The sequence below is a fragment of the Hemiscyllium ocellatum genome, chromosome 21 (assembly GCF_020745735.1).
Source record: "Hemiscyllium ocellatum isolate sHemOce1 chromosome 21, sHemOce1.pat.X.cur, whole genome shotgun sequence".
NCBI lineage: Eukaryota > Metazoa > Chordata > Chondrichthyes > Orectolobiformes > Hemiscylliidae > Hemiscyllium > Hemiscyllium ocellatum.
This window is the reverse complement of record NC_083421.1, coordinates 49,398,748-49,413,416: the sequence shown is the minus strand read 5'-3', so window position 1 is coordinate 49,413,416 and position 14,669 is coordinate 49,398,748. Positions and strand designations below refer to the sequence as shown.

The window sequence follows — 14,669 nt, the reverse complement described above, 5'->3', positions numbered from 1 at the left end:
TCATTTTTTACCTGTTTGAAATACTAATACAATAATCATATCACATGGGACTTACTCAACAAATGTAGAATTCAAATCACATTTGACGTAACAGACCTCTTAAGATGCATTTGCAATATATAGTGGAGGAAGGGCAATTAGGGATGGACAATCAATGCTGGCCTAGTTAACAGCATGAACTGCTGAAGAAAAGATCTTCAGAACACCATTTTAATAGCAGCATCAAAAATTTAGTTGTACTTTTAAACAGGAGTCAGAAGGTGCTTTTACCCACGAGTCCAACAATCATTTCACAGTTTCTATCAGGTCAAAGGTTTTAAAAGGTCAAAGGTTATGGAATTGGCATTCTGTCCCAAACATTAATTGGAAATGAACTTCACTGTTTTTAGTTTAGTTGCTATTTTCTTGTAGAATTTACTGTTGTTGGCCCCTGGGAATGTACAAATAGTTCCAGGCTGTCCTTTGGATTGTACCAATACATTGATTAGGAGGGGTCTCCAGGAGTGTGCCAGTATAGGAGGACATTTTTTTTCCCATGTTGAAAACCCTTGGAACCATTCGAAGAATCACAAAAGATTGGACTTGCACATTTTCATCATTTGAAACGTCCAAAGGGTGGATTGTTTGAAAGCCAGTGTAATTGGCAGGGACCTTATGGGAGTGCCTTCAGTGTGTGTGATGCTAAAGTGCCCTGTGTTGCAGCTGACCACCAGTCTTCAGTTCTCTACTGTTCTTCCTCAAAAGGCTGCCATTTGTACGCCATCAACACCCACCACGGCACGGAACTGCGGGTCGTCGTCGCCATTCGCAACAAGCTGCTCCTCATTACGAAGAAAAACCTCAGCAGGTCCAACAGCTTTCCCAGCCCCCACACACCTGCAGAGTCACCCGTGGAGGAATTCCAGTACATTAGGGTAAGATTGGCATCATTGGCTCACCGTCGGTAACGCCAGCTGGGTTCTTGGAGCTTTGCTTGACTTCCTGTATCATGGATGGCCAGAGTGGGGCCTTCATGAACACAGTGCTGCATCTCCCTGAGGACTGAAGTTGATAGATCCCTGTTCAGGTAGCCCACATCTACGTTCCTTTGATTAGGAGGAGCTCTAATTGAGAGAATCTGTAGATTAAGGGGTTTTTGACAGGCCCCAATGTTGACGAAGAGCTGGCATCTTATCATGAATCAGGGGCAATCTTGCATTTTGCTCATGACGCCCCTGATAGATATACAAAGGAACGAACCCACGAGACGGATAGAAATGTCTGCATAAGTACACCTTGTGAAAATTCAATGGAAGTACACCTTGCCCATGCATAGAATTGAGGAGATCTACAGCAGAGCAAAAGGTCCTTCAGCCCATCACATCCATGCCAGCCATAACCACCTAATAATTGGGATCCCATTTTTCCAGCATTCCACCTAACTCCAAGCCCATTGTTTTATTTGTGGTTGAATTGAAGTGATTTTTGAAAATGGTGAAGAGGTAAACCTGTGCTGTCACCTCGGAGTTGGGGGAGAAAGCAGATTGGGGTGCTGGTGAGGGTAAGGGTGCTGGTGAGGGTGGACGTGCAGGTGAGGGTGGGGTGGGGGTGATGGTGGGGGTAATGGTGATGGTGGGGGTGGGGGTGCCTGAGATGGTGGGAGAGGGGGGTGATGGTGATGGTGGGGGTGGAGGTGAGGGTGGGATGGGGGTGATGGTGGGGGTAATGGTGATGGTGAGGGTGGGGGTGCCTGAGATGGTGGGAGAGGGGGGTGATGGTGATGGTGGGAGAGGGGGGTGATGGTGATGGTGGGAGAGGGGGGTGATGGTGATGGTGGGAGAGGGGATGATGGTGATGGTGGGGGTAATGGTGATGGTGGGGTGGAGGTGCCAGTGATGGTGGGGGTGGGGTGCCGTTGATGGTGGGAGAGGGATGTGATGGTGAGGGTGGGGGTGGGGGTGATGGTGATGATGGGAGAGGAGGTGATGGTGATGGTGGGGGTGGGGGTGATGTGATAGTGGGGATGATGTGGGGTTGGGGATGATGGTGAGGGGTGGGGGTGCCGGTGATGGTGATGGTGGGGCTGGGATTGCTGGTGGGTGTGGGGGTGAGGATGATGGTGAGGGGTGGGGGTGCCGGTGATGGTGATGGTGGGGGTGGGATTGCTGGTGGGTGTGGGGGTGGGGATGATGGTGATGGTGGGAGAAGGTGTGGGGTTGGTGATGGTGAGGGTAGGGATGGAAGTGGGGGTGATGGTGAAGATGGGGGTGATGGTGATGGTGGGGACATTCACTGAGATCATGTCAGGTCCACCCCTTAAATGGTGGCTGATTAAGGTTGGGGTAAGTGGGCTATCAAAGTTCGAGAATCTATTAGAGAGCTTCCAGCCTTTGAGTAGTGTTCAGCTGGTGCGAAGGGGGAGTAACTGAGAGGGTATTTCAATGGGATGTTGCTGTCCTCCCAACCTTCTAAAATAAAAATCAAATCGAAAGTACAGAAAATGCAGCCAGGGCATTACTGTGGGGCATTGGTAGATGACTGGGGTTGGGGGAATCAGGAGAATTGTCTGCTATTGCCTGCACTCCCCACCCAGGTAGGCAAAAGAGGGTCTACAGGCCTCGCTGGAACACTGGCAATCAGACCTGCTCCTGGGTTGCTTGCCTCAATGGCAACTAAACATCACGACAGGAAACTGAAAGCCGGCTGGAAAATACCAACAGGCCTCTAGTTGCAAGTGTGAGTAAGGCCCCAGGGAGTTTAAGGGTGTACCCAGCGTGTGGGGCCACACAGCCCTGTGGGTTCATGACCCAGCTCCTCCAATGGCAGGCACCAGCATCTTCAGGTTCCCATCTGGCTCCTCCACAAACCCAACCCAGAAAATCCTTCTCCCCGTGTTCTTTCAAGAAAGCTGATTTTTCCCTGAGGGTCTCGTCTCCTTTTCCTCTTGAACGTGATTGTCCTGAAGGATAAAATAACAATAGCTCACTTACCAAAGAGAATGATGGCTGTGCCTTTTGGTTTTAAGGTTTTAATTCACTTGCAACTGATTGATTTTTATTTCTCCTATAAACCTAAAGGGTATTCTGCTGGACTGAGTTAACAGCAGTCTCAGAACAAGGCACAATCCAGGACTAAGTGACAGAATCATGTTGTATCACTGAAGGAGTGCTGCATTATTGGAGTTGCCTTCTTTTGTGTAGAACCTTAAACCAGGGCCACATGTGGTTGTTCAAGTGGAAGTAACAGATGCCAACCTGTTGTTTGAACCAACCCTGAATCAATGCTGTCAGAAGCAAGAATTAAACTTTAGTCTCAATGCTGCTAGTGGAATTTGGTGCAAATTGGCTGCAACATCTGATTAAAGTGCTCACACAGTAATCCATCGAACATGTATTAGCTGCAGCTTTTCTTACTTTACAACAACGATGACATATACTGAGTACGTCATCAGCTAGAAAGAATTTGAGGCTCCAATGTTTGTGTGAAGAGTGCTATTAAATGCAAATCTTTATTTTATTGGCTGTGAAAAGAAAGATGTGCATTTATAACCTTGCATGACTATAGGAATTCCGAAGCTTTTATAGTCAATGAAACACTTCTGAAGAGTGTTCCTTGTCGTAATGTAGGAAATGTGACAGCCAATTTGTGAACAGCAAGCATCTAAGCAGCAATGTAGTACTGACCAGATGAAATATGTCCTTATAGTACTGGCTGATGGATACGTACTGGACAGGACACCAGTGATAACATCCCTGTAATTTGAGCAGTGCTTTTTTTAAATAGAATCCCTACAGTGTGGAAACAGGCCCTTTGACCCAACAAGTCCACACCAACTCTCTGAAGAGTAACCCACCCATAACTATTGCCCTATATTTACCCCTGACTAATCACCTAACCTAGGTATCCCTGAACACTATGGGCAATTTAGCATAGCCAATTCACCTCACCTGCACGTCTTTGGATTGTGGGAGGAAACCAGAGCACCAGGAGGAAACCCACGCAGACACAGGGAGAATGTGCAAACTCCAGACAGATAGTCACTTAGGTTGGGATTGAACCCAGGTCCCTGGCACTGTGAGGCTGCTGTGCTAACCACTGAGCCACCTTTGTAGCCTCTTTCATATCCACCTGAGAGAGCAGATGGGGTCTCCGTTTAATGGCTTATTAAAATGCATGACATGAAGGCTATGAAAATACAGCACTTCAGGAAGAGTCTTGGGTTCATGACCTTCTGACTCAGAGTCAAAAAGCACTTTTAAGCCTATTGGCTAGGATAGCTTAGAAGGTCATTCAGCCACTGAGTCTGTGTTGGCCCTTTTGAAGAGTCCTGCTTTTTCCCCATATCGCTGCAATTTCTTTCTGTGGACATGGAGTTCTTCCTTTCCTTCCTGCTTCCCATGAGGTAATCACCTTGCCGTCTTGGTCTGTTCACAGGAAATATGCTTGTCGGACCCACCCATCGTAATGACCCTGGTGGATGGACCCACTGGAGAAAATGACAACCTCATCTGTGTTGCGTACCGCCACCAGTTTGACTTAGTGAACGAGAGCACGGGGGAGTCTTACAGGCTGCACCATGTTGATGCGAGCAAGGTGAGCTTACAGCTTGAGGCATGCAACTGGCCAGAGGAAACCCACAACCCCATTATTTAAACTCACGTCCTCTTTATTTAAGTCTACCTCCTTACCAGAGCTCACTCATGCTTGACTCAGAGAATCTTCAACCTCCCTAAAACCATATGGGCTGTTGTACAAGCTTAAGAGAAGATTAGCTAAGATTCCTCACAGCAAGGAAACAGGCCATTCGGCCCGACCAGTCCACACTGACCCTCCGAAGAGTGATCCACCTAGACACATTTCCTGACTAATGCACCTAACGCTATGGGCAATTTAGCATGGCCAATTCACCCGGCCTGCACATCTTTGTGACTGTGGGAGGAAACCCCCGCAGACACTGGGAGAACGTGCAAACTGGAGAACCCGGAGGAAACTTATGCAGACACTGGCAGAACATGAAAACTTCACGCAGACAGTACCCGAGGCTGGAATTGAACCTGAGTCCCTGGCACTATGAGGCAGCAGTGCCAATGAAAAGACAGTGAGAACATCTCTAACGGTGCCTTTAAGTATGAAGTGAAGGGAAGGATCAGGAACACTGTTCAAGGGCAGCCTGAAAATCTGAAGCATTACTCAGTTCCCTACGTCTGGTTGCACTTACTCATTTAATAAAGATAACATTTCCAATTCAGAAAGGCAGTACTTTTTTTATATAGCTGATGAGGATGTTACTGAATTATCTTCTAAGTCTAGCATGATTTTACGTAATGGAAGAATGCATTGCCTGGCTTGCAGCCAGTCCACTGCCCAGGAATCACGACAGACTATAGCTTCTGGCTGCCTTTAATTAGATCAAGGTGCAAGTTAAAGTGCATAAGAATGACAGGGATTTATTCTACAGCATGGAATTTACATATCTCCTAATAAGTAAACAGAAAATGTTTTGATTTATATTGAATTGTCAGTGTTTGGTAGCAGAAGAGAATATGTTGACATGTCACCCTTTGTTCTGATGAATAAACAACCTCAGACTATTAAATATTGGGGCGCCATAGTGGCTCAGTGGTTAGCCTCATAGCGCCAAGGACCCATGTTCGATTCCAGCCTCAGGTGACTCTGTGTGGAGTTTGCACGTTCTTCCTGTGTCCGTGTGGGTTTCCTCCCATAATCCAAAGATATGCAGGTCAGGTGGATTGACCATGCTAAATTGTCCATAGTGTTAGGTGCATTGGTCCGGGTGGGTTGCTGGGTCAGTGTGGACTTGTTGGGCTGAAGGGCCTGTTTCCACACTGTAGAGAATCTAATCTAATCATTTCTTGTTAACAACCAGAACAAACTACCGCAGATACTAGAAGTCCCAGAACAAAAATTAAGGCAGCATCTGTGGAGAGACAGAAATGTTTCAGGTCAGACCTTTTAATCTCGTCCTTTTTTGGAAAGGAATTCTCCTCTGATTTTATACTATCATCTTTGGGATACGAATGCAAAGGGAATGGAAAATTTTATATATCCATGGCATCTCCTGGGTGTAATATACCTCAATTAGAGACAGGATAATGCACCTCATCTGCCAACCTCCCAGGATTCAATGTGGTACTTGCTCCTTTTCAATTTCCATATCTTTAGACTTGTCCGAGTCACATAAAAGAGAAAAGAAGACTTACCTTTATCTAGCACTTCTCACAGCCACCAGATATCCTAAAGACTTTACAGCCAATTATGTATGGTCCCATAGAGACAAAATACTATCAATATTGGAGATCAAAAATAAAACACAGAAAATGCTGGAGAAACTCAGCTGGTCTGGCAACATCTGTGGAGAGAGAGAGAGAGAGAGAGAGAGACGCACATGCAGAGTTAAAGTTTCTAGTCCAATTTGACTGAAGAAGAGTCATTTAGAATTGAAATGATAATTCTCGTGTTTTTCTCTCCAAAGATGCTGCCAGACCTGCTGACTTTCTCCAGCACTTTCTGTTTTTATGAAGTATTGTCATTGTCCTAATGTAGGAAAGTAGGCAGCTAATTTCCTCTTTCACAAACTCCCCCAAACACCAACACGATCATGATCCTATAATATGTTTTTGTGAGGTCAGTAGAGGAATAAATATTGTCCAGGACATTAGTGAACAATCTGCATCTCCACTTTGAAACAACATCTGGGATCTTTGGCTTTGTCTGGAAGTGGTGCTCAGTTTAATATCTCATCCTAAAGCCAGTACCTCTGGCAGTCAGGTACTCCCTCAGTATTGCACTGGAATGTCAGCCTTGATTTTTATGCTTAAACCCTGGAGTGGGAATTGATTCCCAGACCTCCTGATTCAGGGATAAGTGTGTGACTCATCGAGCCAGGTTTGGCACACCTTAAGCCGTCTGCCATCACTGAAGGCATTAGAGAGGAAGATCAAATGAATCATTACATCGTCAAAGTGCATTCACTGTTCCCCACAATCAACAAAAGTTAAAAGCAGCTCATTGGGGTCTCCATGTTACAATCAGTAGTCAGCTGATGTGATGACATTATACACTGTGACATTCACTGATAATATGTTGAGGGGCATGCTGTTTGATGAGTTACAGGATATTGTTATGCTTCAAGTCCAGTGCATTGAACACCATTTCTATCTTTATTTCTCTGTGTAATTTTCTCAGTGTTCATTATTGCAATGTTTCCAACTGAGTTAATGCCTCAGAGGAGGCAGAAATATTAGAAAGCACCCAATATGGATCGGACTTTGTCCGAGTGACCCATTCCAATAAGCGTGCGTTTGTCGTTAAAAAGAACACCTTTCTCCCAACACCTCAAAATGCAAAACTGCCTCTCGCCACATTAGACAATCGACAAACCAGTGAACATCTGAGTGATTTGTGAAATTCAGAACCATCTGTGAGACAGTTAAGAGCAGCAACATCACTGCATGGGGCAGGTTTTGTGGCTGCACCTTCCTCCCATTATCTTCACAGCGACAGCACTCCCATTGGAATTGCCAGCCTCAGAGCACTCGCAGGAGTTTTACTTTTAACTGTAATCACCCGATTTGTTTAGGTAAATGGAACAGAGACATGTACACTTTGAAACCTTCATTCAAGTGGTTCCACAGAGATTTGAGCAGCCGCAATTCCATTAATCAAGCAGCATGTGAAACAGCACCTGTATTCTCACTGATTCTGGCCATGTTCACCTCATCCGCTTCCTGCTGCTAATTGTGCGATTTATCATCCTTACACCTTTACCACTGCAGTAATTGCTCCCTGTGTTGTAACCATGGCACGCAGTCATGAACGCCCTACAGAGGCGCCTTCAAAAGTTGTATCGTATCAAATCGCGACAATTTCCTGTTCCGCACCAAGCAGTGACAAAGTCATTATAAAAAGTTCTGACCCCTGTGGTGTTCCAGTTGATTCTTGTAACCACAGCAACAAAGTTTTTTTTCCCCAATTGGATGCTACAAAAATTGCTCGTTGCTTTTATTTGCTGTGTCTCTGAAAGTTCACACAATATAATCTTCACTTTAGTTCAATAATATTTAATTCAGTTTTCTTTTTATACTGTGTGATGACTCTTATTATTGAAATCTATTTTAATCTCCATGGCAAGAGTCTGGAACATTCCAAATCTTTTTATTCCTGGAAATTAACCTGTTCAAAATTTCTCTTCATTGGTTATGATCAATCTGAGTTTAACACAACCTCCAGGGCAGATATTGTCAAAGCCTCAGCCATTCCGCATGTGCTGTTCTTCATTAGACCAAACTGATTCAGTGTTTTCAGCTCTGTATGATTCGTGATAATATGTTCAGTTAGAATAATGGCTGAAATACTGGGAAAGAAAGGAAAAGGCAGGTGTCTGAAGCAGTGTTCATTGCTGGTGAACACACTGCCACTTTATCTTATTATTTTGTCATATAGCAGGATGGAAAGGGTAGGCAGTTGATTTTGCAAAACTCTAGGAAGCATATCTGCCTACACTTTGTGGTGGCTTTCTTACAACACACTCCCACAGCACTCTGTCAGTCCCAAATCAACACAACCATAGATTTACTATTCTTGAGGAAACCTAGCATCTTCAAAAAGCCTGATATGACCATATCACTGCATAGTCATTCACTCAGAGAAAAGAGTGAATAGTCAAGATCTTGTTCCCAAGGTAGGGGAGTCCAAAACTAGAGGGCATAGACTTAAAGTGAGGAACGAATTAAAAGGGACAACTTTTTCATGTAGAGCGTGGTGCGTGTGTAGAATGAACTGCCAGAGGAAATGCTGGAGGCTGCTACAGTTACAGTGTTTAAGAGACATCCGGATGTATATATAAATAGGAAGGGTTTAGAGGGATATGGGCCAAGTGCTGGCAGGTGGGACTAGATTAGGATATCTGCTCGGCATGAATGAGTTGGACTAAAGGGTTTGTTTCCATCCTGTACATCTCTGACTGTATGATTGAACAAGCTGGGGCTTTCTTCTGTCATGGCCTGATAGGTGCCTTTAGACCTTTGAAAAGGTTTCATTGGGTAGCTAAGAGGAAATGTTTTAACGTCACTGTATACATAAAATAGTCACCAACATATCCAATAGGGAATTCAGGAGAACATCTTTATCTGGAGAGGAGTGAGTCTCAGAGGTCAACATCACAAGAAGAGGCCCATCAGCCCATCAAATCTGTGCCAGTCAAAAGCAAGACCCTAACAATTGAGAATGCACAACCAGCTACCACATGCATTAGCTCAGGCGAATAGTGGCCTTGTCTTCAAGGGAAATGGAAATAAACGTATGAGAGAAACAGGGATGGAAGAATATGCTGATAGCATTGGAAGAAGAGGAGTGGGAGGAGGAGATGGTGAAGGATTAGCATGGGTTAACTTGGGCAAAAGACTCTGGGTGTGTGTTGTATGTGGGATATAATTGTGTGGAATGATAGGACTCTCAGTTGAGAGCTTTACAGGGAAATGATTCCAAATCTTGTGGCTGGGAGATATTGAGCTTTCAACTGATGCTGCCCTTGCGACTATAGCAGAAATACTTGCCCTTCCAAAATGCACCAGGGCTCCTTAGACTGCATCTTTCAAACCCACAATCATGGTCATCTAGAAGGACAAAGGCTTTCTTTCACCATCACCAGTCAAAATCCTGCAATTACCTCCCTGCAATCTACCTCCCTGCTGTTGATAGATCCACTGCATTGTGTTTTCCAGCTGCTTGTCTATAGAGCACTATTGATTCAGTAACAGTGTGAGCAGCAGGATTGGAGTCTGTCACTAATGCAGCATTAGCTGCAAGTGACGTTAACAGACACTACCATATATCCAGGAGCCCCTCTTTGCGATAATATTGGACATTCCCACACACTAAATATAATTGGGATTATTTCAGAGGCAAGTGGGGATCTGCTGCCCTACACAGTAAGTGATTATGTTGCATAGATTGGAAAATGTACGCATTATGAAAAATAATATGAATGTGTCCCTTTTTAACTTTTTTTTTCAGTATTCTGGATCACTGGGATGCACAGAGAACATTTCGGATTGTTAAAGATGGGAGGTTGTAACCTTGTTTAGACCTGTGTCTGTCTCACAATGATAAAGCTCTGAAATGTCAGACAGATTAAATGTGACTGCAGGGAAGTGACACTCATGAGGTTTTATTGGTCTCCATTATCAGTGGAATTTCCAGTTAGCTTAATGACAAGAGTAGCCTTTGATAAACTGTACTGAACTTATCTTTATTAAGACTGTGTTTCAATCATTAAGACTGTCCATTCTGCTGGTTGCCTCTGTGAATTACCCATACCCATTACCATTGCAGGTTAATTTTGTTACAGCTATTGATGTGTATGAAGACGGTGAAGCAGGACTGTTACTCTGTTATAATTGTGAGTTTAAACCTTTCTTCTATTTTCTTATCAATAATTTAATGACTAGAAAGATGTAGCATTACTGAGGAACAAAGCAGATACTACATACACAATGTTTCAATGTGCATATTTCATTGTCCTGCCTTTCACGTAATTGGATGTGACAATGTTAACACATTGAAACAATATTTCAACCTGTCTGAAGATGATATTACACACCTCCGGAGCAGGTGGGACTTGAACCTGGGGTTTAACCACAAGACACCTGAAACAATATTTGGTGGATGCTTTTAATCAGCCTGATCAGAAGTGTTATGTCATACTTCTGGAGGAGTTGGGACTTGAACCCAGACCTTCTGAAATAACAAAACGACATTGGCACCTGCTCCATCTTCTAATGACTGGAAAAGAAGAGCTCTTCAATTCTTAGTTATCGAGTTGCCTACTTGCATCCAATGTAGTGTAGACACTATGCTTTGAGACTAGAGTTTCAGATAGCATTCCAACTTCCAGGAGGTCTCTCCCCAGCAATTCCCACAACCTGAGCTGGCCACTGTACCTTGTAAAACCAGAGTACCCATTGGCAGAGATCTGGTACAATGAGCCACTGCCCTCTGTGCAATGGACTTACATGTGTTAGAGAAGTTTGTATTTGCTGCACTGTCGGACATGCTAGATGTGTGCGTCCCTCTAGCAAGCTCCTCCTCCCTATCAATGTTCCAGTTAATGTTAAGCTGATACAGTATTGTTCTGTTGTGTTGCAGATGTATGTTACTACAAAAAGGTGTGTCCCTTTAATGGTGGCTCTCCGCTGCTTCAGCCTTCAGCTTCTGATTTCCATTTCAGCTGGAACCAAGTCCCTAATGATATTGGTATGACACCATCTCATTGCAGGCTGACTTCAGACCGATTAAAAATAACCTCTGTGGGTTGTCTAAAGATTATAATGCTGCCTTTGGCTACGCAACCTATTGTGAGTAATTGAACGAAATATGAAAGACCTGAAGGGAGTTGATTTGATGGTAGAGCTCTTTTAACATGAGTAATATTAACAGGAACATGTTTAGAGAAAACAAATACAGAATACTTGGAGACACTGTAGCCAAGTGTATGGGAAGTGGGGAGATGCTGTGTTAACTGTATAGGGTCTTTTAAAATGCCCCCTTCCTAAAACAAGATATGAAGCATCATTACTTTTGATGGTAGACTTTCAATTCCTGTACCCCTCTGATGCAGCCTAACCTCAATACAATGACAAGCATCAGCAAGGACAATATATATGGAGGTTCTCAATGGAAGTGTAGCCCAGTCTTCAATGTTGCCCACCCTCTTTAGTTCTGCAGGAGGAACTGTTCCTGACAAAATTCCCAGAGATTACCCTGAAGCCAATGGCAAGCAGCCAGGCCCAAGCACCACATCAGTCAAGTGAGGTTTGATCTCAGTCCCTTATTTCCAAATTTCACTGAGATAGAGAGATAAATTGGTACCGGGCTAAATCCAACCAGCAAGCTGTGGGCCTGAGTTCACTGTTTAGAGTGAGACTTGAAACAAAGAAAATCCCTTTTGCTGTGGATCTTAAATCAATCTAACACTGAGGTGGGTGTAGCGTTAATTTTCTCTTGCATATTGGCATGTCAAGCTGCAGGAACATGACAGGAAGTTCTGTAAATGTTGCGGTAATACTTCTGTTCATCTTCTTTGCCCCAGTCTGTGTCTTTCCTTATATCTTGGCCTTCACGACTGATTCTATTGAGATTCGACTGGTGGTGAATGGGAACCTTGTCCACACAGCCGTAATGCTTGATCTCCATCTCACAGCGTCACAGGTATGACTCTTGAGCGCAGGTTATCTATTTGTCCATTCGCATTCTGACAAGTGGTGGGTTTTCCTGAGAGAGAGAAAACACTGAAACTGTGCCTGGCTAATTAAGGAATGGAGCGATTTGGAAACTGTAACATGATATTCAAAATATTTAATTGTAAAAGGATGGGCGGATTCATTTAAAAGGTAGATTCCAATGCAGACTAATAAAAATGCATTCAAAGGTGTGAGAGCCAAGTATAAAATCCCTACAGCATGGAAGCAACTCATTCTAACCCTCTTAAGAACATCCCACACAATCCCTGTAACCTTACATTTCCCATGGCCAATCCACCTAAACTACACATCTTTGGATTGTGGGAGTAAACCAGAGCAAATTCACACAGACACAGGGAGAATGTGTAAACTCCACACAGCCAGTCACCCAAGGCTGGAATCAAACCCGGGTGCCTGGTAGCTATGAGGCAGCAGGGCTAACCACTCAGCTATCGTGCCACAAAGTACGTTGGTGGCTTCTTGAGTATCATGGTACAGCTTATTGGCGCATGCTCTGTATGTCTTATTACTATGTGAGAAGGATGAATCTTTTGTGCTAATCATATTTAGGAGCTGGGGCTGGTAAATATTTGTCCACATGTGCCTAGTGTGAAGCCCATGGACCACGTGCAAATACAGAATGGAATTTTCTTATGGCAAAAGAACATGCTTTGTTACAATCACACATGAGTACCTTTCATATACAAGTGTGAATAATTCTAACTTGGAAACTTTACTTAAAACAGTACTCTGTGTTGAGAGTGCACTCACACCCAGGATGCAGCAGCTTATGCTAACAATGGATTCCATGTCAGAGCAGAACCTTGTTCTGACAATACGGGGTAGATTCTAATCCATAGGTGAACATGCCACTGGCTGTCACATCTGGTTCCCTCAGGACAAAAGCAAATAATACCATTCTTGGGAGATGATGAATTGCTTTTTCTCTTTCTTATTCCAGTCAGATATTTACTTTACGTCTGCTGCTGCATCAATGAATGCAGCATCCAGCGGCAGCTCAAAGGAGACCAGCTCGCACAGTTCTCCACAAACTCCGACGGGGCAGGAGTTACCCATACTGCCCTCATCTCCAGGTGAAGGTAAGCTGCTACAGGTCCTGGTCTGTAGAAACCCCCTAAGGTACGAGGAGGATCAAATTCCCAATCAATGGGTTAGAATAAAATATGGATTTGTGTTTCTTTTCAAAATAATAAGCATCTCAAGATGTTTGACAGAGGGAAGTGTGGATAATGAGCAGCAGTGCACAAACGAGGAGAGAAAGCGAATGGAGGGCATCGGTGTGAAACTTGCAGGAATCCCCTGAAGCTTCATGTCCTCCCTTCCAGGGTTCTGCAAATTATTCCCTTCCAAGTATATTTTTCAAATTATCTCTGGAAAGTGCTTCCTACACTTCAGTGTTTTTGGATAGAGTCCACTTTACCCATGACTTGATAAAAGATATAGCAAATAGAATCAGGAGTGTTCCATATCAGCCCACTCTCTGTTCAATACGGAGTTATCATTGGCTTCACTTCCTGCCCATTCCCCGGACCCCTTGTTTCAGTGAGACCAAAAGTCTGTCCCATCCTTAAATGTGTAATGATAACACAGCTGTAAATTTTTGCAGATGGAGAATTCCAAATACTCACAATCCTTGGAGTGAAGAAATTTCTTCTCATCTAAGTTCCAGTCTTTATCCTGAGACTGTGTCCTGTACTCTAGATACCCCAAATCAGGAGACAACATCTCCAAACAACATCTCCAAACCCTTCAGGAACTTTTGTGTTTCAATGAGATTACCTCTCATTCTTCTAAACATAAGCCAACTTGCTCTGTCTTTCCTCATAGAACAACCTTCTCATCCCAGACACAAATTTAGTGAACTTTTGCTGCCTGACATTAACACAACTCTCTCCTTCCTTGACATGAGACCAAAATTGCACACAGTTTTTCTTTCTATTGGTCTCACCAAGTCCATGTATAAACTCAAGTTGGCTTTGTTTTTGTACTTCAATCCCCCTTGAAATAAAGGCCAACATGCCTTCCTTTTTCCAAATGACTTGCTGAACCTACATTTTGTGAACTTTGTATGGGTACAGGGCGACCCCCGTGGGTCCACTTACCGTGGTTTCAGTTACCAGCGGTTTCCCATGGCCCGAACATATATAAGGGAATGCTCCAGAGCCAGTGACCAGGAGGCTGCCGGGAAGGTACATTTCCCATTTAAGTGAATGAATCCGCTCCTATCCGTAGTTTTGGGCTTCTGTGTTAGGTCTTGGAACCTATCCCCCCACGGGTTCCGGGGGCTACTTTACACTCAAGTCTCTCTGAGCATCAACACTTAGGAGTTTCACACCATTTCAAAAATATTCTGTTTTCCCATTCTTCCAAAACAAACGACCTCACTTTTCCACGTTATATTCCACATGC

The 14,669-nt window shown here is 44.0% G+C and overlaps 1 protein-coding gene across 5 annotated transcripts in view; it reads left to right on the top strand.

Moving 5' to 3' along the window:
* Positions 1–14,669, top strand: part of garnl3 (GTPase activating Rap/RanGAP domain like 3) — a 444,876-nt gene that overhangs the window by 370,786 nt on the left and 59,421 nt on the right. For all 5 annotated transcript variants that reach the window (XM_060841087.1, XM_060841090.1, XM_060841088.1 and 2 more), the window contains 6 exons: positions 745–914; positions 4,414–4,572; positions 10,333–10,399; positions 11,146–11,253; positions 12,089–12,207; positions 13,201–13,339. In XM_060841087.1, coding sequence (XP_060697070.1) covers positions 745–914; positions 4,414–4,572; positions 10,333–10,399; positions 11,146–11,253; positions 12,089–12,207; positions 13,201–13,339 — 762 coding nt within the window. The remainder of the gene's footprint in view (positions 1–744; positions 915–4,413; positions 4,573–10,332; positions 10,400–11,145; positions 11,254–12,088; positions 12,208–13,200; positions 13,340–14,669) is intronic.